A 22002-nucleotide genomic window follows, 5' to 3' on the forward strand; every position below is an offset into this window, starting at 1 on the left:
AGCAAAAAGCAAAGGAAGCAATGTCAGTCCATCAACATTTCCCTTGATTTCCTCATGGCAAGCTCATTGTCACACGAAGAACAGATCATCAAGCATATGATATCGGACAATAACACATTACACGGGAACCTTACTGTTGGCGTGACATGGATCGTGCATTTTTATTCTTTTTTTCCTTTTTTTTCTTGGATTTGGGCTCGGGGTAACGGGACTGTTGTTGCACAACTGGATTTTAAAAAGTAAACGACTCTGTGCAACCAAATAACAAACAACAAGACACCGCACCACACATTGCTCTGGGAGAATGGTTGAGACTAATGAACAAACAATTCAAACCCAACAACATCCATCATGCAACAGACATACATATTTTAACACAAACACATAATGCATGCCAAATGGCCAAGGTCCATCATTATATCATCCACATCGTTTGTGAAGCATATGCATGCAGCAATCATGTGTGCGGTGTACCTTTTCATCGTCCTCCCCATCCCCTATCATCCACTGTTCCTCCCGCACCTACCATGTATCATCAACCCATATATACTTTTTACTAACATCAACTTTTTTTTATTTTTATTCATCTCCTTTAGTGTCGAGAATCGATCATAATGACCATTGCACTATCATCATCCCTCCGCGGGATTTCCTCTACTTTCCCAATTTTTTATTTTTTTTTTTCTTTTTGTTTCTTTTTAGTTTCTTTACGTTTCTGTTTTCTTTTCTTTGCAAGCATAATCTTCTCCTTATAATATCATTAATTCTCTTTTTTTTGCTAAAAAAAAAAAATTACAAAAGAACAAAAAACAAAAAAAAAAAATCTGTTGTATCTTAAAAGCCATTTCTTCACTAATAGCCTTCCCTTCCCTTACCTCTCATGAGAGGATGCAACAACATACTGTCTTTTTAGTTTCTCCATACAACTCTACTAATAACTAATAGTACTTCCAAATAATAATAAAAAAATATATAAAAAAAAAAAAAAGTTGTTCATTTGTCTGTTGATTGGTTTATTCATGTTATGGAAGTATGAAGATGACATGTGTTTATGGTCGTGATTGTGTGTGCAACAGGATTACTTTTTAAAGGTCATCTGAAAAGCTTCCTTGCTTTATTTACTCATAAGATTTATTTGCAGTAACTTTTTTTTTTTTTTTACTCAGGGAAAAAAAAAAAAAAAAAAAAAAACGTATGGGCAAGATGTTTGCCAATCATGTCGGATGTTTTTATTATTTGTTCTATGGTTTTACATTATTTTACACCCCTAGGCTCCTAGCGCCACAAGGGCTGCACCATAGAAGAAATCCACCACTCAATGGAAGGTAAAAGATGAAGGAAAAAAAAAAAAAAAAAAAAAAAAAAAACGCGTTTTTGAAAGCTTAGATACATGGGAATCCAAGAGTGTGCCTGTGATTTATAGAGTTAACCCCTTAATTAGACTAGGAGAGAGATTAAATTGAGCACTCAACTGCGGCTACTTTGAAAACTCCTTTCAAAACTTAACAAAATGGTTCGTGACTGTCTGGATTATTGAATAACGCATTCACAGCGTGTGGAGGCGGAGAGAGAAAGAGGAAGTAATTCAGGATGGGGAAAATATCCACAAAGGAGAGCAAGAAGAAAAGCAGCGCATCCATCGATCAAATGTATAGCAAAATTATCAATCAACATAGCTATGTTACATTGATATATTGGAAAAGGAAAAGGGAAAGAAAGCGAACAAGGAGCAGTAGAAGAAAAAAAAAAAAAAAAGCCCGATGATGGAGCATGTCTTTATAACGGCCAACCAACAATCATGGAGGAAATGAAAAGAGTTAATGAAACAGGAATCTAGAACGATTCATTTCCTTTCATATCATCAGAAGTGGAGTTCACAACCTCGACATTGTTTTGTTAAATCTGTTGGATTCGGTCTTTCCAGCGCAAATTCGTTTCACGAAGACCCACCCTCGAATCACAACTTTGTCTATTACAAGTCGGGAGGGGAGTTTTTTTATTCTCTCTTTCAACAGAGACCAGTGCTCTCGAGTTTGCAATAGGATTTCGATGAGGAAAAAAAAAAAAAAAAAAAAAAAAAAAAATACAAAATTCTTTTGGGAGACAGCTCTGGAGCTGAGGACCAATAATCCAATCATAAGGAAAGAATCGATGAATGGAGCTCGAAATAGTCAATTCGATGAAAGCTTTCATTAACTTGGAGAGCTTTTTTTACATCGGCTACAGACAACCTTTTTTTCGGCACTGGCTAAAAAAATACGCTCAAACACTCACAACTGTACATTTTTATGTCCATAAAAACAGTAACTTATCGAAGTTTTTTTTTTTTTTTTTTTTTTTTAATTTTCTTTACTTTTGTTTAAATGGGACCTGATTAGGCTGACGAACACCACGATGACGCTGCCGTCGATGTGAAGAAGAAGAGAACGTTCCGCAAGTTCTCTTACCGCGGTATTGACCTCGATAAGCTCTTGGACCTGTCCTCTGAGCAGTTGATGGATTTGGTGAACGCCCGCCCTCGCAGACGTTTCCAACGCGGTCTTAAGCGCAAGCCCATGGGTTTGATCAAGAAGCTCCGTCAGGCCAAGAAGGATGCTCCAGCCTTGGAGAAGCCCGCTGTGGTCAAGACTCATCTTCGTAACATGATTGTTGTCCCTGAGATGATTGGCTCCATTGTGGGTGTCTACAACGGAAAGACTTTCAACCAGATTGAAATCAAGCCTGAGATGATCGGTCACTACTTGGGAGAGTTCTCCATCACCTACAAGCCCGTCAAGCACGGTCGTCCCGGTATTGGTGCTACTCACTCATCTCGCTTCATCCCTCTCAAGTAAAAAAAAAAAAAAAGACAGATTTTTTTACTTGTTTTATTTCAATACATGACATTTTTTTTGAGAAAAAAACGACATTACCGTTGAGGTGGATTTTGTTTCTTTTTGAGTGATACAGCCAAGTGTTCACTACAGAAATAAACACTTTTCCTTATGCTCCCAGAAGAGACACAGCAAGGTCGGCACAATAGGCTCCAAGCTTGTATGGACACTTTTTTTTTTTTGTTTACACAAGTCCTATTGAGTTTGTTAGATACATGATAGCGGCCTTTTTTTTTTTTTTTTTTTTTTTTACTTTCTTTTACAATGCCAACAATTATGAAGACATGAAATGTATTGCTTGGCCTTCAGCTTTACCTTGGAATGAATCTTTGCGGTCCTTTTTGTCAATGTTTAGAGGCAGGGTGGTAAAACAACCTTTAGAAGAGTGGGAGGAGATTAAGATATCGATGATAACATTAGCAGCTTCATTTCGCAGTTGACACGCGTTGATTTATTTGAGACAGTAGATCAGCCTTTGGAAAAAATTTTACTTTAACTACCTCCCCTTGCAAGGAGCCCTTGAATGACTAAGGAACCTGATTTTCTTGTGATGATCTGTTACTGAGCTAGATATGAGTGATGGTGGTGCCCAACAAAACTGGGAAGTGCTACTTCCACTTAGCCATAATCCAGTGACAACAAATGATTGGGTCTTGTGCGGGGTTGTATTATAAATGTTTAGTTTAATTCATGATCTCTATAGTCTACATACTCTATCATGATGTTATCAGGATTTTTTTTTTTTTTTTTTTTTTTTTTTTTAGCTTTCTTCATCATAACGTGGTAAAGTTTCTTCATGCCATAGTAACAGATTCGCAACCTGTTCTTTAGTGCCCCACCGCTCTTCTCCTGCAATGAAATCTGGACGGACTACCTTGGATCGCATCAGTAGCCGATCATTCTGATCGACCCGAAAGTACAACCCCTCAACACGTTCCTGTTGCCTTTTTGCTTGTGTACACACCGAAGTTTGATCTACTTTTTTCTCTTCTTCCTCTTTCTCTTGTTCACTACGGCGCATCAATGCTGATCGGGATTGAAGCATTTCAATAGTCCATTGTAGCGTTTTTTTTACATCTCCATATACATCCTCTGGGATCTGAATGATCGGGTTGAGTGTCAACTGTGTCTTGGCTACTGCAGATCGGAAGAGCTTTCGAGATACGAATGTCCCTGTTTTAACATCGTATAGATCAAAAGGTACAAACCACGACTTAAGACCTGTGTACTCGACTGAATGTTTTGCATAGAGCCATTCACCATAAAGGACATAGGGCGCCAGACCGTCTTGAAGAACTCTGTCCTCATCCACATATTCATTCTCATCCTCATCTTCTTCATCTTCCCAGGATCCATCATCATCGCCATTCGTAACGTCCCCAGCCGAAGCAGAACTGGTCCTGTCGTAAACATTACTATGCTCTGATGCTTCATCTTCGCTCTCTGAGTCCTCTCTCTCCTCCTCTGCTTCTACTCCCTGTTCTTTGTTTCCCCTTGGGTCGTTATCATCAAATCGCCAACGGCCTTCACAGAGATACAGGATGTCCTCCCTATGTTTGTCTAACCAACTGTTCAGTTTCTTAAACTGCCAATGATCATCTGGATGTACAAAGTGGTTCCTGTTTTGGACTCGGATCTTGGGTGGTGGCCCAGGGGCTGTAATGCCTGCAAATCCGTTCATGGTTTTGAAATGCACTACACTGAACCCAATGTTAGCACCATCCATCTTTTCTTCTACCGTTAGGACCTGGTGCGGTTTAGGCACAAAGTATTGGTATAAGGCTGAGGGCGGTAGAAGTAAATCTGATCGACTAATGGCTGAATTCTTTTCTTCAGATGCAACAACGGATGGTGATAAAAACAGATCCGCGATATGATCAGTTTTTTGCGCCAGACTCTGTCGTATCGTTAGCGGATCGAATAGATGAGGCGTTCTCGGATATTTCTGCATGGGTCGGTCATAATTGATTAGTGGCGTCGCAAACGAGACGCCCCTGGGAGAGGCAGATTCCTGTCCTTGGCTTTGGATCTGATTTGTGGACAATATTGTGGTATCAACAGAAGGGCTCTTCCAGTTACCCTTAATAGGTTTCTTGACCGCTGGTCGGTGCCCGGTTAAAGATGCAAATCGCAATGCTTTGGAAGATGATAAATCCAAAAAAGATACATCTGGAAGTAAAATTTGAGATGAAAACTGTGGATTGCTGTCTTCCTTTTGATCATTAGCATCGCCACCGGCTTTACCGGCCTCTCTTAAGTTATGGCTTTTACTCTCATGAGTAAAACCATCGTAACCACCGTTACCGTGATTATCGTCCTCTTCAACGTCTTCATCCTCCTCTTCCACACTCTCCATGCTTACAGGTGATAATACTTTTGCATCGCCACTTTCTGGTGATGTTAAAGATGATATAGTAGAAAAAGTTGTCGCCATGCTCACAACAGTAGCGGCAGTGCCATTAGACTTTCGCTGCAGCGCCTTGGTAGGAATAAAAGCTGGCCTAGTCTTGATGGCGAGTTTCGTTTCCACTCCATTCGTTGACGTCCTAAGTTTAGCTGGGGCATCCGCTGCAAACTTTTTCATAATTTGCAACAATTGATCAATCCCTTCATCGTCCCCAACTTCTACTAGAGTCTTACACCAGTTCCCTTCCTTATTCAAATTCGGAAACTCAAATCCTTTTGCAAAACTACGAACGACCTTGTCCCCTTTTCCAGCTTCCACGGTTGGATGGTTTTCTCTCGAGTCCACACGTTTAATACACTGCTCAATATTCCTCGAGAACCAGACCATGGCCGTCTCATCGGGCTGGAACGCGAGCTCATACCATTCCTTCCGTTCTGCCATGGTTGGGTTGCATCGATCGATAAAGACGGTCATCGGTAAAGCCTTGCCAGGCCCACGGACCGCAAGCGATTGCTGCTGACGTCTCATATTCTGCGCCAGTAGCCTCTCACAGACTGCGCGTGACCCTAACTCATCCTGTGAAATACGCTCAAAATGCTCTGGAAACCCTTGCATCAAAGTTGTGACTAGATGACTCTTACCACTTCCAGGTAATCCTACAAGGATAACCAATTTCGGTGCGGATACCAAGGGTGCTCCGGAAATATGGAATGAAGGGCGTTCCTTCGAGTTTTTTCCATGGCCACCGCTGCCACCGCCATTCTTTTTAGACTTTTGACCCCGCTGAAGCTGTCGAGCACGCATATTATGTTGGACAATCAAATGATGCTGATGGTGTTGTGAACCAGGGATCTTTATGATCTTCTCTGGCGGGGGTGGCACAAATGTGTGTGCAGGTTCCAGAGATATTTTGCGAGGGCCCTTCTTGCCCTTCTTTCCAGGCTTTCTACCTCCCCTGGCATAGTCATCGTCTGATAATTCATCTCCTTCATCTTCTGCGCCAGCAGCGGCGTTTACAGGTGGAGTCGATGACGAAGAGGGTTTTGGTTTAGGTGGGTGATCTCTCTTTGCTTCTTTCTTAGCCTTGGTAGTGACGGAAGTAGTAGTGTTTGATTCAGATTTAGAATCGAGTCCTCCTCCATCTCCCTGCCCTACTCCAGGGACATGGTCATGGTCAGATACGGTTATATCTGAAGAAGAGCTAATGTTAGTACCTCTCGATGAGCTCGATCGCGCAGATCTGGAGGAGGACTGCCTCCAAAGCCAATCACCATAAGCTTTGACTGCTTTCTCTTGTTCAACGCTCTCGATACTTCCCGGTCGCAACTCTCTCAAATACGCTATCGCATCTTTAGCCGTCATCATAGGTTGAAATCGGTTCAGACATTCACTCCTCTGAACGGAGTATCCTACAAAAGTCCACTCCTTTAGTGACTCCAATTCATCATCATTTTCATCTTCCTCAAGCAAAAAAGAACAGCATTTCCCTGGAAGCGTTGCAGCAACTGTTTCCTGATTTCCAAGCCCCTTGCGGAAATAATCCAAATCATATGGATGCACATTATTGTGCTTGATGCATTCTGTACAGTATCCATGGGCCTCATGACCCAACGCTCCAAATCGGATCAGGTAAGCCGCTAGAACAATACCCGCCCTGCCTTTTCCTCCTCCACAATGAATTAATGTCGCTCTCTGATGAGGGTATTCTGGCGGTGTCAATAGTTCTGGGTTGGGTATCTCAACACCGTCTGCCATATCTGCCGTTGTTGTTGTTGTTGTTGCACATCCAGTGCGTATGCACCATCCCATTAACACCTCAAAAACCTCTGGGAATCCAGGCGCTTTTCGATTCTCGACTGGTACAAATGCATTCCTGATCAGTTTCGGGACTGATGTTGGAGAAATTTGTTCATCTCGTTTCTGTTGTTGTTGTCCATGAGAAGACTGATGGTGGAACCATGTTGGCGATAAGGGTGATTCTCGGATAAGGGTGATCACCAATCGGAACCCTGCCTGTTCCAATGCATCTATATCCTGCTCATTCCTCGGGATTGAACAACCTGCGACTGAACATGAGTGCGTCACGTTCAGATACGAAAAAAACCGAGGCATGTTATGAGGTGTTTTCTTTTGTGGCCACAGAGTTGCCTGCCAAGAGGATGATATGCTTGAATTGCCTAGAAGCGTAGTCTGCTGAATCTGAACCTGACGCTCCCACGCAAGTAGAGTCTCGTTTTTGTGAGACCTTTGTACAACAAGCGAACGGCGTGTATTGATAGCAATTGAGGCATTTGTCGCAAAAATAATGGCTAATATGTTATGATAGAGGTGTTTTTGAGGTGAATTGAGTGAGAGATAGTAACGCTGTGGAGGTCCTAAAGAGGTGAGTGTATCCTGACCGGATGGAAGGATGTCAATCCGGATATTGATCTGTCGACTGAGGTAGCAGAGTGCTGTAATGATGTATGTTTGGATCGGAAGGATTGTCTCTGCATTAATGATGTTTGAACCCAAGTGATCTGGGGGAAAGACCAGATCGATAATAGGCTCGTCTGCCTGAACATCAAGATCCAATTCCTGTTCCAGGTCGAGACCATTTGCCAAAACGTCCAATGAAGCTCGGAGCTCCACATCTGGGGAAATTGAAGAAGAAGAAGGTGAAAGTAGAAATGAGGTTGTTTCCAATACTGCGGACCAGAAGAGAATAGAGGAGTCGAAGAAATCCGCATCCTTGAAAGCAGCAGCAGCGTTAGTGAGAGTCAGTTCCAATGAGCCATTCAGGGCGGCAGAGAGGCTTTGATTATTATTTGCCATTTTACGATAGATTTCTTTTTTTTTTTTTTTGCAATATCAAAAAGGCGCAATTGACTTGAACGGTTTGCTGTATCTTTGCGTTGTAACTTGTTCGAGATTTAGACAGAAGCACACATGAAGAAACATATACACAGTTATGCTATTGACATGTCATAAAAGACCATTCAAAGTCAAAGATAAGAAAGAAAAATATGACGCATTTCAAGATGAATACCACTTGTTATAATATTTAAAAGAATTGACAGTTTTTCCTACTTATGGGAATCTGACATACAAAAAAAGAAAGAATAGGGCTATTGCTAACAAGCTACAGTTTACCTACCAAATGGCTAGATAAAGTAAACAAGAATGGAAATTGCTCTGTAATCAGACGTAGGGGGAATCAAAGCACAGATGAAATATGATTCGGGAGGTGGGGCGAGAATGAGACGAGATTTGTTGATGAAGATGACTGAGATTCTTCTTTTCCCAGTCATTTTTAAAGTTGGATGGTGTCACCAGTGCGGCAGTACAGTCACGCCTGCCCTTGAGAAGAGAGCAACAAAGACTTGTGTGTGTTTATCTTTCTTTTCACTTGTGCGACGTATTCAACTAGGGAAAAGCTTGGGATATTTGAGCATGTTCTCCATCAAGCTTTTGAATCCAAGACCAAGATTATTTTTTTTTAGAAACATCTGTTAATATCTGTTATCAAGCTACACCATAGTTTGATGTTTAAAGTAATATTTTAATTTGTTCGCAGTTACAAACAAATATATCAATGCAAACGACATGTCATGAAGGTTGTATGTAGGGAATAATGATAAAAAAAGAGATCAAAAAGGCAAAGTGAAAACAAATCTTCACTTGCTTACAATCAATATACTAAAAAATAATAAAAATATGCAAAAGAGATGCTACTATGATAAAGAATTCCTGATCCTTTAACGTCTGCTAGGCTTGCCTAGTTTGCGCTTATCGGACTTGCTCTTATTAGTCAGACTCAGTCCTTCTTTGGTTCCTTTACGCAACGAGGTCAGTGGTACGTATGCATAAGGATCTACACGTCCCTTCTTCTTCACATCTCCTCCTGCCTTCTTGGCCTTGAACTCTTGTCCAATCTTCTTGACTTGCTTTGGATCCTTTGCACCCTTTCGACGAATAGGTCCAACACCCCCTTGAATGTCCATGTCCATATCCTCATTTTCATTATTACCCAATGCTCCACGCTTATTAGTCTTGTTGAACCTAATCTTTCCACCTTGACCACGTGTGAAACCATCTACAGATTTTAATGACTCCAGGTAATTGTTCTCTGCTTGATCCAACTCCATCGTCTCTTGATCCATCTCTTCTTCCTCATCCACATTATTCTCGTTATCAGAGTCACTATCATCAATGACAAGCCTGCCATCCGACGATGTCTTAAAGGACGATGCAAGGTCCTTAACCTTGCGTGTCGTCTGTGAGCTTGGGTGGGATGCCGTGACACGCGAGACCACAGTGCGGTCCAAGAAATCCAACGGAGTATCGCCTTCCTCCTTGATCCAGGCATCAGCTCCCTGCTTCTTCTTATTGGACTTCTTTGCAGTAGCCTTGTTACCCTTATTGCCACCTTCCTGATCATCATCCTCATCCTCATCCTCGTCATCACTGAGGTCACTCTCACTACCATATAAAGCATCTTCGTATGCATTTCCAAACTTCGCTTGTTGCTTGGCTGTCTTCTTGGTATCATCCTCTGCTTCATTCTCTTCACCATCCATATCCATGCCTGAGGCGCTATTGTTCTTCTTATTACGCTTAGCACGCTCACGACGCTTCTTGATGTTGATCAACAATTTCTTGTCAGCCTCTGGTACGTACGCGACTACTTCATCATATCCGAAACGACGGACTAGACGTTCCAAAATGTGACGCACTTTGACCTTAAAATGTCCCTTGTGTTCATGAGACCAACGGATCATACCACTGACAATCTCCTGCAAGTGCTGACGGACAACCGCGGCATCCAAGCTGACGGTCGTCACTTTGATAAAGCCCAGAGCAGACTTCACAATCTCACGATTGGATGAGTTCACGAATAGGTGCATGGTTCCAATCATCTCTGAAACCATAGCAGGCTCTAAATCCTTATGGAACTCAAATAGTAGGCGTGACAGTGATGTGATTGCAGCAGAAACCATGTGAGGGGTTGTACCAGCCAAACCAGCGGTCACCATGGTGAAATACTCACTGATGCTGGCTTGAGTCTCACTAGGTGCACCCTCCATATCGCCGACACGCTCTGTCGAGATGATTCCGCCAGCCTTCATTTTGTTTCCCATAGCTACCAAGAGCGCATACGCAATATCTCGAGTCTTCTCATTCACTTCCTTAGTAGCCACAACAACCTCAGACAGAATTGAAGGAACGAAATACAAGTCGGTAGGATCCAATAGAGAAACTACCTGCCCAATCAATGACAGACGAGCACGTTTAGCTGTAGCTGTAGCAGCAGCAGTGGTCTCGAGAATCGTGCGTATCAGCTCCTCAAGGTTTGATTTCAACACAGTGCGGCCAGTTTCGGTCTCTGTCATTGAGTTGACAATCTTGTAAGCCTTCTTCTGGAGAGCAGGATCGGCATCGTTGGCAAACAAGTTGACAACTGCCTCGTACAGGCTGATCAAGCTGGGTCCATCGACATATGCAACCATGATATCAGCAAGGTCCATCAAGTTGTGTGATGCAGGAGGTGCATCTCCTTGTTGAGCAGGACTCTGGACAGTCGTTAAAGCCGTATTAAGTTGAGCCAAGACAGCCAAGAAAGTCTCTTGCAAATCCTTAGGGGTTGAAATGCTTAAATACATTCTCATGACTTCTAACAGGTATCCACGGAACTGCGGCAGAGTAGCCTGGAAGATGTTGAAGAAAACCATGAGGTAAGGACGAGCATACTGCTGCAATAATGTAATATTGTTCCTGGCCTCGTCCTTGCTCATCAAATACTTGCGTTCCAAGACTGCATCACTTTCTGAGCTGTCGATAATAGCCTGGTTGCGTACAACCAAGCTCGTCAAGGCTTGACAGAGGACTGCTCGAAGATCTGGGACAGAGTAGAGAACGTTGCTGAAGCGCTCCGCAAGCTCCTTCGTGAAAGCCATCTCCATATCCACGGGCAGGTCGCAGAATCCGCTTACAAGACTCCAGATCTGACCAATCAAAGTCTCGTAAACCTTTTTCATCATACCATTCTCAGTACATTCCTGAGCCTTGAGATTAAGACGATCAGCCAGAGGAATCAGTGTACTGGAAAAGTACTCTAACTCTGTGTTGGTGATCGAGTTTTTGAGAAGGGGCAACAGCCATGCGCGACCACGCTTACCCTCCCCAGGATTTTCAATGTTGAGAGGAAGAGTGTCGAGGAAGATACGGGGGCCAACAGTGCTGATTGCAGTTGACAAGACAACATCCAAATGGGCCTTTTGGGTGAATGCAGGAGTGAAGCGAAGCTCGTCAATGATGGGAAGGAATGAAACAAGCAAGGGGTTAGCGGCGTGGTTGAGCCGCTCGAATAGAGTCTTGAGGATATCCAAAATGCCCAACCAAGCGCTCTGAAAACGAATATCGAATCCGCCCTTAATAGTGGTTGAAATAGTTTCAATAATGCTCCTTTTTTTCTTGTCAGATTGCAATCCACGGTTCTTCTTCATCTCTTGTACTGCAATATCGATCATCCTATCCGTGATACAATGGGTGATGAGCTGCTTTAGACAGTCAACAGTTGAATTATGAACAGAGACGGGATTAGACGAATCCAGATTGGGAAAGATGGTTTTAAAGAGCTGGACAAGAGGGACTGCAGCTTCCTGAGGCACCTGTGCTCCATGGCCTGCCGCCCTCATAGAATCTTGTAATCTCGCCGACTCGACAAATCCTGCACGAACAACATCCAGCCATAGAGGCATCAGTGTAGCGTCGTTAGCATTAGGTTTAAGCTCCAGCACTGCACTCATCACATGGGTAATCTTTTCAAGTCTGGAGACAATCTGGTCCATAGTTTCTGCGGGAGTTTGGTTGGCGATGGTGGCATTCTCCTGATGAACTACTACAGGGGCATCGGGTGATTCTTTTGTTGAAAGCAATGATTCAAAGACTTGGAAAGCAGATGATGTGAGATATGGGTTGTTGAGTTTAGGAAGATGAAGGAGAACATCGCATAATGGGAGGAATTGCTACAAAATCAAAAGAAAACCACAAATAAACATTAGTATTTGAAAACTGACTATAAAAGCTTTGTCATCAGTATAAAAAAAAAATAAAAAAAAATAAAAAAAACATTCCTACCTCGACTGGCCAGGCCTTTCCGACCATGCGAACGAGCTGCAGGGTATGTAAGATCATTTGTGTAGCACTGTCCTTGTCCTTGGATCCAGCTGCGCCAACAACACCATTGCCAGACTCCTTCAAGACCTGGAGGGTGGTCTGAGCAACAATCTTCATTCCTGGATGAACAAGCATCATCAGAGGTGGATGTGTGACAATGTTTCGAACAGCCTCCTGAGCACGCTTCCTGGGCTTGGGTCTTGAGTCTAATGAGAGAATGAGTAATGTCTGAAGTGCCTTTAATGTGGTGTTATGGCTCCATGCACCAGAGTCCTGAGCAATCAAGAGGTGCTCCAGGCAGGTAGTCAGTGATCGCAATGAAGGTGCAGATGGCGGTGGCTGAAGTGCTAAAATTGTTGTGATAACGCTCAGCGTAGGATTATATTGAGATCGGAGGACGCTAACAGGGACACTAAAAGGTGAAGAGTAAGATGAAAGAAAATGAATTAGTAATATAGTCAATGACCTGGATTTTCCTCTGATCATAAACGCTGCAAACAAAACAAAACACGCCACTTTACTTGGGAAAAACAATAGCAAGAAGATTAAGAATAGCGGATCGCATTTCTTCGACCTCAGGGTCGTCTTTTTGTTGATCCAAAAGTGACATCTAGCATAAGTACATGAATAAGTATGTTTAGTCAATTGAAAGAAAAAACCTATAAACCTTTTTACTTTAAAAAAAAAAAAAAAAAAAAAAAAAAAAAAGAAATACGTCCTTTACCAGTGTGGCAAAGTATGCTGTTGGTGTGATCTCTGCACCCTGCTCTCGTAGAGTCTATCACAAAAAAAGGAGATCTTACATAATTAGTAAATCAGTATACTACATGCTTCCAACAAAAGCCTGACCCCTGAATACTCGACGATAAATTTTCTAGTACCTCTTCCACAGCGAGCAGCGTGGTTGCATGCATCTGCTGATTCGGAAGCTTGGACGACAGCTGCGTCCTATCAATATATGTTCCCAGGAAATCCCCCGATAATGTGCATTAATATTCATAAATAAAAGAATTTGGGAAGTATACAAGTTTACAAGTTAGTTGGGCGTAGTCCTTTTTTATTTCACTTTATTTTTTTTTAAAAAAAGCGAAAATTTGGGTATAGAGATAAATATAGTTTGACATGCCTAATCTTGGCAAAGTGCTCCTCCATCGTTAGCCGTTGCCGTATAAATGAGGTAAGGAGGAAGAATGGAAACGGTGGTGAAGGAAAGAGAGCAGAAAAATAGAATGGTATAACGGCCAAGGTAGAATGAGTACAACAACAATAAAAAAAAAAAAAGGTCTTGTGCTTTGTTTACTTGAGAAAGGTAGTCACAACTGCGGTCCGCGAGCGCCACTAAAATGTGCACGTGCATTTTTTGGAAAAAAAAATCATCTAGTCCTGACACACCTCAGCAATCACATCGTCATCAATGCCTAGTAACTTGAGCTCTTCCCAACCGACCCGGGCCCTCTCTCGCAACATCTTCCGGTTAGCTATCATTTTCTTTTGCAAAATGTGCTGTTGCTGCATTTGTAATTGCTCAAGCTCTTGACGGGTATAATGCTCCTGTGCGGCACGATTGCCACCATTCCAAGAGCTGGCGCGCGATAAATTAACTCCAGCCGATGTTGTCGCAGGGGTTGTTCCAGCAGCAGAATCCATGTTGGTTGTTGACGAAGCTAAGACCGATGGTGTTGACAAGGATAAGCTGCTATCAAGGGTTACCTTGATCAGGCTGTGGTTCCGTCGAACTCCTTCAATGATGGGGTTGCGAGTCCACGTTCCTCCGGATCCTTCCTCAACATTTGATGCTGCTCCAGCATCTATCGTAGACGCGGCTGTTCGGTTGTTCGAGCTTTTAGGGTCAGTCTTAAGCGCGTTCGGATGCATGGTGCTGGGGACTGTTCGAAAGGTATCTATAGGAGCGCTTATTGTCGTTGCATCATGACTGCTAGGCTGCGTCCGTTGTTTGGAGGATTCCAATGATAGTCTTGATGAAAAGGCTAAGGCTGTCTTCAGAGCGGCGCCAATATTTTTGGGTAAAGAGAGGTTGCGAACATGGGTCTGCTTCGGACGGTAGGCGGCCTGTTGGTGCGGCTCATGCTGTTTCGGCTCTTGCTCTGGCTGGTGCTGTAAGGATGAGAATGTCGAATCAGATAGAGCTTGTTGTGTCTCACGCCCTGATTGGTGTTGATGATGGAACTGTAGAGGAGCGATCAAGGAATCCTCGGAACCACCCATCCAAAACACAAGTAAGGACCGAGTAAAGCCTAAAGCCTGTCCCATAAGTTGCAAGTCTTCGAATTGACCTCTTGATCGGATCAGGTACACAGAGTGCAGTGTTTGGTTTAGCATTAAGCCCTTGGCAATAGCAACTAATGGTGCGCCCAGGGTAGTTAAGGATCGAATGCGCTTGTTCGCCTCCATCAGTCTTAAAAGGCCTAGCCCGAAAAGCTCCAGCTCTGATTGCACCATAATATCAACTTTCCCGATCCCAAAGTCCTGTACAGATGTGTTTTCACATAGGGCTTCAATAATCCAGCACATACCCTGTGTAGACATTGAGAGGGGACTTAGGATCGTGATCGAGTTTATCATAATCCAGGGCTGTACAAGCGCTTGCGCAAGGAGCCATGCAGTACCATCGCCAACTCGTGTACTCTTAAGATCCAGCTGCCGCAAGTTTGTAAAGAACCCTTTTGTTGGAACCAAAGGCATCTTGGGTGGGAAAATGTTTGTCGGCTCCAAAAGTTCGTTCGCTATCACATCATGCTCACCCATCGAACCTTCTGGTTGAGGAATTGGATCAGAATCCGATCTTACTATTGCACATCCAGCTGATGTGTTAACATTACTAGAATCCATGGCCACTCCATTTTGGACAACAAGAGTTCGTAAGAGCCGCTGCAGCGCTTGATCTTTCAAATGTCCACAGTGTCCCAAATCCATAATCTTTAGACTTGAAGACGCATGCACTTGGTCAAGTGCGTCACATAATGCTAGTAGGCCTTCAGAGCTAATCGGACAGGCCTGAAGATCCAATTCTTCAAGTCGACACAGCCCTGCTAATCTCTTGGTTTCCTTATCATCATCTCTTGAGAGATCTTCCAATAATACTTTGGCGAGTGATTTAGCGGACTGGTCCCCAAAACCTGTACATGCAAGACGCAAAGTGACCATAGCTGAACCAGCTACTTTTTCCAAAATCCCAGCGCACTCGCTATCCATCAATTCCTTGCTCCCAGACATGTTCAAATATACGAGGTGAAGCCGTGATTTGATTTTTGCCAATGACTTGAAACCTTGTACAGTGCATTGGTTATCTTCGATATCTAGGTACACAAGGTGCCCTCGTTCATGTGTCTTCTCTCGAACCTGCTTGCGCTGCATCGCCTCCTCTGTGATGAACTGAGGATTATGGGAAAGGAGACGCATTCCTGGCCGATGACCTGCTGCAATTGCGACAATATCCAGGCGGTTTTGAAGGTGGAGCTGGTTTTGCAAAGTATTAGAGAAAGAGATTCCATCCATACTTTTGGCAAGAGCTGCTGCAGCCTGATCACCAAACCCTGTCTGCGCCATCTTCAAACTTGTGAGCCTTGGCCCAATAGCACGAATAACACGTGCAGCTCCTGTATCGCTCAAGGATTCATTCTTAGAGAGGTCCAAATGACAGATGTTAGTACTATATAGCCCTTGAGCTAAAATGATGGCGTTGCCATCATTTAACTGACTGTTCGATAGATCAAGAGTGACTAGTGAGGTTTTTGCCCGAATGCCTGTGATGATCGCCTGTATCTGCAGGTCTGAGATACGAAATCCTGGCAATATAAGCTCTTGCAAGGACGTGCAGGAAGCAATAAGTTGACTAAATGCGCTACGATCTTTCGAGCCTATCTCCATACCACGACCAAATTCAAGTCTTAGCAATGAGGTTGCTTTGACAGCCTTGGAGGAAAGTCTTGCAAAGAGCGAAGGAAATCGCAGCAGCTCCAGAGAATGTAACTGCCCCTGTGTCAGTAAGTACAGCAATGGATCATATTTCTTGTGCAAGATCTTATAGGTTGAATCCTCAGCAAAGGAGCACCCATCGAGAGACAAGACTGTTACTGTTGAGCTAGCAAGGGCCTTGGCAAGTCTCCAAAGATCCTTCTTTCCAAAACTCCAGCCTAGTTTGATGTGAACTTCTACAAGCGATGGTGCCACTTTGTTGGAGATCCATGAACAAAACGTACGAGTCTGAGCCCTAGAAAAGAGCATAATGGAGACAGATCCAGATTGCTTGTCAAAAAGACCACGCCGGGAAACGACCCAACGCTCGAATTCATCAATGTTCTTCTCAAGAAATGTCCACCGATAGTGGTAAACACATATCCAGCTGCTTTGACCTCTTACATTACTGACACGGTACAAGTTCCCCAACTGTCCAGACTGATTTCTTTTGATGGGGTTTGAGATTCCTAGATATGAATATAGTTGATGCAGGTCCGATAAGCCATAGAGTCCACGTAAGGTATCACCCTCATCCTCCGAAGCTTGTTCATCATCGTGTTGATCCCCCAGAGGCTCTGATCTCCCATTACCCCTCGATTGTGAATCATTTCGCGGTCGGAGACTCTCAAGGAACTCGATCATCGTATCAAACTTGAGCTCTACATCCTGAGCAACTGAGTCGGGCATATCTGACCGTCGTAAGTTCGAGATCCTTATTACTTTCTTTAGATTCGATTCATGAACAGAACTTCGTTGCAGTTGAGGTTGCTGTGGCTGTATTTGCTTTAGTCCCTGTCCTTGTCTTTGTCCTTGTCTTTGTCCTTGTCTCTGTGTGGATCGCTGCTGTGGCATCCGTGTGGAGACCTGTTGCAATACTGCGGTGGAGTCTTCAACTGGACTATGCCCATACTTTAGAAAATAGAGAAGAATCAGGATCATGGACCCATATCTTTTGAAAAATTCATCCTGTCGGTCAGGATCAATTTCGTATCCGGGATGTTTGGCGATATGTAAATGATTCAGTCCGCTTCCAAGAGGTAATGTGAAACTAGAACTGCATTCACATAAGAAGTAGAGTCGATATCTCATAGGAGACGTTGATTGTCCAGCTGCGATGTTGCTCGCTCCGGTATTTTCGCCCGATGCTGCCCCATACCCGCTGTCACTTGAATTCGTCCAAGTAGCTCCATCAGGTAGAACAATAAACAACCGAGGAACTGTGTACTCGTGCACTGAAAATCGATTATTTAAAAAAGCCTGGACTGACGTTCGTATCCGCTCTATTCTTCTTGAATGCTCTGGAGCAATGAGTGAAAATGACTGTTTCTCACTTCGGACAACTGAAGCATCTGAGTTGGAGGTCGAAGCAATATGAAGACCCTCTATGATCCTCTCAGGATTTGGTATGTGTAAGGGACCTTGAGATGTAGGATCATGATGTTGTTGGTGTTTTTGAGAAGAATCCTCCTCCTTGCTCTCCTGCTGCGTTGTGTGAAGTTCAATGAACTCCGGTACGTTTGCCTTGTTGGAAAAGGGGCTATTTGTTGAAGCAAAGAGAACAAAGCAAAGCAACCAAAAAGGGATATCAACATAGCAAGAAAGATGCAAGTCGTGTCAGAACATAAGTAATAGCTGGATAAGGATAACAATACCGATCAGCAGGAGCGGTAAAAGGGGTGACAAAGGGAGTGACGAGAAGAGCAATGGAGCCGCATGACAAAAAAAGAAAAAAGAGGAAAAAAAAAAAGGGTATTGGACAAACGAGTATGCCATTTCTCAGCGCATAACATCCACAACATCTCCATAGAAGGAAAGGAAACGAGTTGGTAAGAGCAAAGGAGACCATTATACTGTGTTCCTATTTATATTACCTGGCGCTGTTTAAGATATTCTTGATTGAATCCTTGCGAGCAGTTGATCCTGCTGAGCTCCCACGATGGGCAAGAGCATCCTGTGCTGTGGAGTGCACAGTATTAGTGTCAAACACCCGAAGATAACCATTCGATAAACGGCGACAGAGGCTACTACGGTCTTTTTTGTGACTAGGAGTGGGTGATGGTTGGCTGAATGTCCTTTTAAAAGACTTTTGTTTGTCCAAGGGAAGTGAAAAAATGGATGTTGTTTGTGACTGTGCCATAGGCCATTGAGGAGGCTGTGCAGCCATTGTGGGGTCTTGCCATTTGTGGCTCATGATATGGTGGAACAAAGGGAGGAAGAGACAGAGGAGAAAGAAAAAGGGATGGAAGGTGAAGCTGGAAAGGAAAAGTCGCTTTTGTATGATCTATTGCAAGCTCTTGCTCAGTCAGAAAGGAATGCTGGCGGTGATTCTGTATTATGTCTGTATGTATGAATGGTATGTATAAGTGTATAAAAATACAAGTCAAGTGAGATGCGAGTAAAAGAGATTAAAGAAAGAGAGGGAAGAGTGCGAGAAAGAGAAAATGTGTGAACGTCTCCTGCTAGATTCGTATGCGACTCTGATGAATGAGGAATGAAAACAGGTTGCCATAGTCCATTGTAAAAAAAAAAAAATTGAAAAAGGGAAAAAAAAAAAGAAGGCAACAATAGGGGAGAGAAGGATAAAAAAACGTACTTGTTCAACCGTCGTTGCTGTTGTTGTAGCTGTGCAAAGAGAGTTAAGAAGGAAAGAAAAGGCCTTGGATTAAACTTTTTCAACAGGATCAATGTCGGGTATCCAATTGGCCGTCTGCTCATTTCCCAAGTGGCATGCACATTTGGCATATATAGACATGGTTCTTTGCTGCAATGGTTCTTTTGCTATTTTCTTCCAATAATTGCTCTCCTGCCATGCCATGTTTTTTTTTTTTGTTTTGGACCTTGGATATATTCATATCATGGCAGAAAAACTGTAGTTTTTACATTTCTCTGGATGCTCATTGGCTAAAAATGTCTCAGTTCAAAAAAATTTAATTTGAAACGTCCTGTAATTTCAGGGCTTCATTCTCTAATTGCATGTCAGCAATCTGATTCGTAAGTGCACACTGTTTGGTCTTAAGGAGAACAAAAAATGCTCTTGACGTTGATAAAAAAAGCTTGCTCATCATCATGTCTGTTTTTACTTTGTGTCTCCGCTGAAAAATGCCTCGCCAAGTATTTGCTGCATTGTTGAAACCTCCTCGAATACGTCTTTATATATACACGTATATATATATATTACTCCATACCACTATATTTATGGCATGTATAGTTCATGTACATGTACTTCACATGCCATGTTGTCAATCAGGATCGGATATAGACATGAAAATATTTACAAAGGACCATTTGAACCATACAATTGAAGAGCGACGATACTTTTTTTTTATTGGAGTATCGATGATCCCCAAAGAGGAGAGGATATATTGATAAGCTTATAAGCAAGGTTGTTATAAGTATAAGTAAAGTTGGAGAGAGGAAGGAATGAAAGAAAGAATAAAGGAAAGGAGGATAACTTTTTAAACTATAAAAAGGTCGAACAGAACGACAGAGAGAAGGTAGAAGCGACAGCCATGGCAAAGCTGAGATTCAAAAAAAATTGTTTGCAACGAGCTGTGTCTACTCTCGTGTTTAAAGAAATTTGATTTCAAGTGCGCGTTTTTTTCTTAAGCATGGCCATCCGTAACTGGGCCCTGATGTGATCCTTGAGTAGCCACCGGAGGCTTGTCCGAAAGAGAGCCCTTGGCCATAGCCTCTTTCGCATTAGAAGAAGCACTCAAGGGAGCCACAAATTCGCTTGGTGAAAGAGACTCGACCAGTTGTTGGAGTACAATCGGATGATGCTCAGGATTAAAGCCTGCAGATGCAGATTGTGTCCGGGTGACTGTGCCGACTTGCAGGGACGTGAAGTAACGGGTAGGAGAAGGTGCTGAGCGGAGGGCGTTAAGGATGGACGACATGATTGACTGGACTTTTTTTTTACGCGTGATTGATATGCGCTATTTGGATGGACGCTGATGTATCAAAAAGAGGAAAAAGATTTCCGAAGACTGCTTGTGCGGCAAGATAACGGGACTAACAGCTACCAATGATGAAGATGACGGAATGGGTTCGACTCGATAATAATAAGTTGCCGGCAGAACAGCTTCGAACGACTAAACACAAACGGGGAAGGGAGGAAGAGGGCTAGTAGGATATGGAGAAAAAAAAAAAAAAAAAAAAGTAAAAAGAGTGAAAAAGGAGGGAGATAAGGAAACAGGCTGATAAATAACGTGTGTCTTCGCCGAGACGAGGCATGCTCAAGGGAGGGTTTTGGCATGGACAACTATGGCAATGGGAGGATTCAAACACATGAATGCGGATGGTCGTGTGTCTCGTAGAAGGGAATATCCTTGTCCATCTCATAAATCGGAGCAAAATTGCTTATGCTCTTAACTTGATGTGAGGCAACTAGCCTAGTTTTGGTGTAAACATCGCCCGAGATAGAAAACGACAATGTTTTGTTGTGTCACAAGGGAGATGAACCCATCTGATGTGAAAAGATAAAGGGAGACATATGCATCTGTGAACGTGAACTTGATCATGTCCTTTCAACCACTTCTTCTAGAAGAGTAAAGGCAGGAGGTAGGATTATCTCCCTGAAAACTTGATCTTTTCTACCTTTTGCTTTCTACTTCATCTATTCGTCCACCATCAACATGTATACTTGACCTGCATTGCTGGCCTCATATTATCTGTGTTGCCTGTATTGGATGCTTGACAATCTACCAACCGGATTCTATTCAATAGATAGGCTATTGCCCTCACTTACAATGGCAGGATCTCATGCAAAAAGAGATTATGACTTTGGAGACATATCCTGTTAGAAAATCCTTTTGTTTTAGTACAGAACATTAAGGCAGTGTTTTTCCTCGGCGCATGGGCCTACCATGTGAAAATGCTTAGACAACCCATAATAGGAAGCGACAGCTACTGATTTCTTAAAGTAACCACAACTCCTGTTACCTGCCAGTGCATACAACGAGTAGTTGAGCCCCATACCAGCATAAGGGATCAGATGACATATGACCCTTGCTACTATGTACATGTATTCAATACATTTTTATTTTTGAGGTAGTACAGACATCTACAAGATGAAGGTTCTTCCCTCAATTCAGGAAACAGGGGATCTCTCTGATAGCAACTTTATGATCAAGAAACAAAATGTTTGATGCCCCCAACTCCAGATCCGAGTGATTAGTGCGGAATCCCTTAGGAAGGTAAATTTGTAAGCATTCTATCTGAGATCAAGTGTAAGTGGGGCTGTCATCACGCATCAGTTAAATTATAAAGACCCTCTTACCATCGTTCTTGAGCGTTGCAGCTCTGAAGGCTGAAGGCTTGAGTATTGAGCAATGACTTATGGTTCCGCCCTTAATCAGAGCAATAAGTTTTACACAAGAGAAAATCAAATAAGGCATCATTGGCGAATAGGGTTACTTGCCTGGTTCTCTAATCGAAGCATCATTACAGAGCACGAGAAAGAAAAAAAAAAAAAAAAAAAAAAAAAAAAGGGAAAGAAAAAAAGACCAGATGACCCTTGCTTTCGCGCTCACGCATCCATTGGTACAAGACAAGGAAGGAGAAAGAGGTCTGGGACATTTCTTAGCC

General features: G+C 42.9%; 5 protein-coding genes across 5 annotated transcripts; 1 reads left to right on the plus strand and 4 right to left on the minus strand.

Annotated features, from left to right (window-relative positions):
• Positions 1 to 2055: 2055 nt before the first annotated feature.
• BCR41DRAFT_141816 (ribosomal protein S19-domain-containing protein) lies at positions 2056 to 3100 on the plus strand. The gene is made up of 2 exons (XM_022019542.1): positions 2056 to 2278; positions 2379 to 3100. Exons 1-2 carry the CDS (start codon positions 2156 to 2158, stop codon positions 2832 to 2834), a joined length of 579 nt encoding a protein of 192 aa, XP_021878753.1. The 5' UTR covers positions 2056 to 2155; the 3' UTR covers positions 2835 to 3100.
• Positions 3101 to 5535: 2435 nt separating this feature from the next.
• Positions 5536 to 5958, minus strand: BCR41DRAFT_296673 (AAA domain-domain-containing protein; the record flags this gene model as incomplete). The annotated part of the gene is made up of 1 exon (XM_022020439.1): positions 5536 to 5958. A coding segment is annotated over one exon (423 nt), but the record flags the coding sequence as incomplete, so codon positions are not given.
• Positions 5959 to 8850: 2892 nt separating this feature from the next.
• On the minus strand, positions 8851 to 13714 carry BCR41DRAFT_424315 (NUC173 domain-domain-containing protein). The gene is made up of 6 exons (XM_022030407.1): positions 13565 to 13714; positions 13320 to 13386; positions 13163 to 13216; positions 12960 to 13048; positions 12400 to 12850; positions 8851 to 12287 (listed from the first exon to the last, which is right to left on the minus strand). Exons 1-6 carry the CDS (start codon positions 13588 to 13590, stop codon positions 9018 to 9020), a joined length of 3957 nt encoding a protein of 1318 aa, XP_021878755.1. The 5' UTR covers positions 13591 to 13714; the 3' UTR covers positions 8851 to 9017.
• An 8-nt stretch (positions 13715 to 13722) lies between these two features.
• Positions 13723 to 18942, minus strand: BCR41DRAFT_358915 (hypothetical protein). Its single transcript, XM_022025141.1, has 2 exons — positions 18288 to 18942; positions 13723 to 17953 (listed from the first exon to the last, which is right to left on the minus strand). Exons 1-2 carry the CDS (start codon positions 18605 to 18607, stop codon positions 13816 to 13818), a joined length of 4458 nt encoding a protein of 1485 aa, XP_021878756.1. The 5' UTR covers positions 18608 to 18942; the 3' UTR covers positions 13723 to 13815.
• Positions 18943 to 19829: 887 nt separating this feature from the next.
• BCR41DRAFT_424316 (hypothetical protein) lies at positions 19830 to 21812 on the minus strand (the record flags this gene model as incomplete). Its single annotated transcript, XM_022030408.1, has 3 exons — positions 19830 to 20281; positions 21358 to 21429; positions 21695 to 21812. The coding sequence occupies 3 exons, from the start codon at positions 21810 to 21812 to the stop codon at positions 20019 to 20021; spliced, it is 453 nt and encodes a 150-aa protein (XP_021878757.1). The 3' UTR covers positions 19830 to 20018.
• Positions 21813 to 22002: the final 190 nt, after the last annotated feature.

The sequence above is a fragment of the Lobosporangium transversale genome (genome assembly GCF_002105155.1).
Source record: "Lobosporangium transversale strain NRRL 3116 chromosome Unknown BCR41scaffold_35, whole genome shotgun sequence".
Taxonomy (NCBI): Eukaryota; Fungi; Mortierellomycota; class Mortierellomycetes; order Mortierellales; family Mortierellaceae; genus Lobosporangium; species Lobosporangium transversale.